The sequence below is a fragment of the Verticillium dahliae genome, genomic scaffold (assembly GCF_000150675.1).
Source record: "Verticillium dahliae VdLs.17 supercont1.26 genomic scaffold, whole genome shotgun sequence".
Lineage (NCBI taxonomy): Eukaryota > Fungi > Ascomycota > Sordariomycetes > Glomerellales > Plectosphaerellaceae > Verticillium > Verticillium dahliae.
The window spans coordinates 196,885-200,649 of NW_009276941.1; the positions used below are offsets into that span (position 1 = coordinate 196,885).

Consider the following 3,765-nt stretch of genomic DNA (forward strand, 5'->3'; position numbering starts at 1 on the left):
CGGGGACGAGGAACGGCGGAAGAATGCTACGTTCTTGTGCGTGTGCCTTTGACCTGGGAGTCCTCTAAGGGGAGCTAGAGAGCTAGTGGAGCCTGGGGGATGGGGCACTCCGCACGTCGGAAGGCTGTCGGAAACGATCCTCGGCAGCTGGGCCACATCCCGAGCCCTTTGTGGCCGCAGTGGCCCAGTGGCTCACAGTCTCACAGTGGCCCAGTGGCTTACAGTCTCACAGTGGCCCAGTGGCTCACCGTCTCACAGTGGCCGCAGTGGCCGCAGTGGCTCACAGCGGCCCAGTGCAGCTTCCCTTTTGGATCGTTCACCTCGGCCACTGCCGGTTTAAACAGCCGGGTCAATAAAGTCGCCCTCCATCGCCGGCTGTACCTTGACCACCGTCGCCGATTGCTCGCTCCTCCTTCTCTCTCCCCCCCTTCTTCTCCCCTCCGGCTTCGCTTTCTGAACATAGCTTTTTACAAGGTACTCTCTACCATTGCTCTCCTTCTGCTTTATACCCTGAACGTCCCCCTCGTCATAGTCTGACCCTGGTCACTGCCTGTGTGTCTTGTCATCGCTACAACCCCCCCACCCCTCTGGTTGTCCGTCACATCATAAGGTAGGAAGTAGGTCAATTCACCTAGGTACACAACACAATGTCTTCTGCGGCGCTCTGCATGAGGACAGTACGAGCCTATGCTCGCCATGGCTCCAATGTAAGCTCTCCTGTACTACGCCGACTACCTGTCAATGGCCGGCGGCAGCCATGTCACAGGCAGCGAGACTGACACGGGCCAATGCAGACCACACCCCTCCTGGCGCGCGCCTTCTCGGCGTCCAGCCGCAGACTCGAGATCAACAAGGTGTTTCCCTCGGCGGCCGAGGCGCTCAAGGACATGAAGCCCAACTCGACGCTGCTGTGCGGCGGCTTTGGCCTCTGCGGCGTGCCCGACACGCTGATCAACGAGGTGCTGAAGAAGCCCGAGCTCACGGGTCTCACGGCCGTCTCGAACAATGCCGGCACGGACACGTCGGGGCTCGGGCAGCTGCTCAAGACGAAGCAGATCAAGAAGATGGTGGCCAGCTACATTGGCGAGAACAAGACGTTTGAGACCATGTACCTCACGGGCGAGGTCGAGCTCGAGCTGACGCCGCAGGGCACGCTCGCCGAGCGCTGCGCCGCCGGCGGCAAGGGCATCCCGGCCTTCTACACGCCGGCGGCCTTTGGCACGGTCGTGCAGACGGGCGACCTGCCGCTGAAGAACAAGGCCGACGGCACGCCGGCCGTCTTCTCCCACCCCAAGGACGTCAAGGTGTTCCACGGCAAGCCGTACCTGCTCGAGCACAGCATCGACGGCGACTACGCCTTTGTCAAGGCCTACAAGGCCGACAAGCTCGGCAACTGCCAGTTCCGCCTCGCCGCCCACAACTTCAACGGCGCCATGGGCCGCAACGCCAAGATGACCATTGTCGAGGCCGAGCACATTGTCGAGCCCGGCGAGATCAGCCCCGAGGCCATCCACCTGCCGGGCATCTACGTCCAGCGCGTCGTCCAGAGCACCGAGGACAAGAAGATTGAAAAGTACACGTGGGCCAAGGACGACAGCGACAGCGACAGCGACACGTCGGTCCAATCGGCGCTCGGCTCGGGCGACACGGCGGCCAAGCGCGAGCGCATCGTGCGGCGCGCCGCCAAGGAGTTCAAGAACGGCATGTACGCCAACCTCGGCATCGGCATGCCCATGCTGGCGCCGGGGTTTGTCGGCCCCGAGGTCGAGGTGCAGCTGCAGTCGGAGAACGGCATCCTCGGCCTCGGCGCGTACCCGAAAAAGGGCCTCGAGGACGCCGACCTCATCAACGCCGGCAAGGAGACGGTGACGCTGAACCCCGGCGCCGCCGTCTTTGGCAGCGAGGAGAGCTTCGGCATGATCCGCAGCGGCCGCATCAACCTCACCATCCTCGGCGCCATGCAGGTCAGCAGCACGGGCGACCTCGCCAACTGGATGCTGCCGGGCAAGGTCAAGGGCTTTGGCGGCGCCATGGACCTCGTCAGCAACCCCAGCGCCACAAAGGTCGTCGTCACCATGGAGCACACGGACAAGAAGGGCAACCCCAAGATTGTCAAGCAGTGCGCCTTTCCGCTGACGGGCCGCGCCTGCGTCTCGCGCATCATCACGGAACTGGTATGTGTCGCCGTGCGAAGACGAGAAGTCATGCTAATCCCACGCAGGGCGTCTTTGACGTCGACTTTGCCCACGGCCTGCAGCTCGTCGAGATTGCCGACGGCGTGACGGTCGAGGAGATCAAGAGCAAGACGGAGGCGCCGTTCACCGTCGCCGAGGACCTCAAGCCCATGCTGTGAGCTGGCTGTTGGTGCGTCAAAACGGAAGGGTCGGTTCGCGCGTGTTCAGATGGATGGGCCTGGGATTTGGGTAGTACTTGATCGCCGGCGTTTCGAGGCAAATCTACATTTGATATGCTCAGGTTGATCTTGACTTGGCTCGGTGGTCGATAGTCTATAATTGAAATGGTCAATAGTCTGTCCGATGTCTGACTGGCCGGTGCATGAGCAAGGCTGACGAGGCTGCGTGTGACACTGTCCTTGGCACAGTAAGCAAGGTACCTACCTACCGACCTACCGACCTACCTACCTACCTACCTTAAGGTACCTACCTACCTAGGTACCTACCTACCTTAAGTACCTACACCAAGTATGCTCCTCAATCCATCACGCACCCTCGACAACCCGCCATGTACGATCGCGAAACGGGCCAGGTCTACAGAGAGACCGTCGTGCCAGGCGCGCCGCGCGGTGCAGAAGCCGACTGGGCGCGACGCGTCGATCTGCCGTCATGGAGGGGTCGTTCCGGCCGAGGCGTCCAGGGCCCCAGGTCCCTCGCCGACATGGCCATGCATACCGTCGCCGAGAACGTTGGGTCTCTCTCTGATGACCATCTCGGGCGGCACGTCTTGCCTGCGAGGATGCTGTGGAGGATCTGGCGTTTGTTGGAGAACCGGTGCGTGTTCGTCTGGCAAGCTACGATGATGATGATCATGATGCTGATCATGATGCTGATGATGCTGATCATGATGCTGACAAGACAGCGGCATCTGCTTCCAAGCATGGAAGACCTTCTCCAAGCTCCTCCTCGCCGAGGACGGGGACAAGACGCTCGACCTCTACCGCTTCCGCCACCACATCTGCCGGCCGTCCCAGGACCTCGCGCGCTACCTGCAGCCTCTGCAGTCGACGTCGGTCGACTTCCTGTGCCACCTCAGCATCAACGGGCCCTGCGCCTTTGACACGAGCGAGCTCCTCGCCCTCGCATCCCTGCGCAACCTCGCCGCCCTCGAGATCATCCAGCCCGCCGCCGCCGCCGCCGCCGCCGCGCGCGCCAGCTTCCCCCGCGTCAGCGACCGCCTCGTGCGCTCGTGGTCCGAGGCCCCGGCCCCCTTCCCGCGGCTGCGCGTCCTGCGCCTCTGGGGCGACAACACCGTCTCGCAGCACTCGCTGCCCTACGTCGCCCGCTTCCCCGCCCTGCGCCTCAAGACAAAGACGCCGGCCGCAGCGCCGTCCCCGCCGAGAAGACGTGCACCCCGACAAGTGGAGGACAGAGGCGCGCCGCATCAAGGAGAGCATGATGGGTACGGGGGGGCGGGACGCTGATGACTGCTCTGAAGCTAGAGGAAAGGGGACAGGAGGAAGGTAAAACCGAATGGGAAGCAGGAAATGCAGGGAAGTGAGAGCGTCGACGGAGGTCCAGGCGAGTGGTC

At 62.8% G+C, this 3,765-nt stretch overlaps 2 protein-coding genes across 2 annotated transcripts; both read left to right on the forward strand.

Annotated features, from left to right (window-relative positions):
- Positions 1-647: 647 nt before the first annotated feature.
- On the forward strand, positions 648-2,353 carry VDAG_09473 (succinyl-CoA:3-ketoacid-coenzyme A transferase subunit A; the record flags this gene model as incomplete). Its single annotated transcript, XM_009658434.1, has 3 exons — positions 648-707; positions 795-2,174; positions 2,222-2,353. The coding sequence occupies 3 exons, from the start codon at positions 648-650 to the stop codon at positions 2,351-2,353; spliced, it is 1,572 nt and encodes a 523-aa protein (XP_009656729.1).
- A 389-nt stretch (positions 2,354-2,742) lies between these two features.
- On the forward strand, positions 2,743-3,658 carry VDAG_09474 (uncharacterized protein; the record flags this gene model as incomplete). Its single annotated transcript, XM_009658435.1, has 2 exons — positions 2,743-3,008; positions 3,097-3,658. 2 exons carry the CDS (start codon positions 2,743-2,745, stop codon positions 3,656-3,658), a joined length of 828 nt encoding a protein of 275 aa, XP_009656730.1.
- Positions 3,659-3,765: the final 107 nt, after the last annotated feature.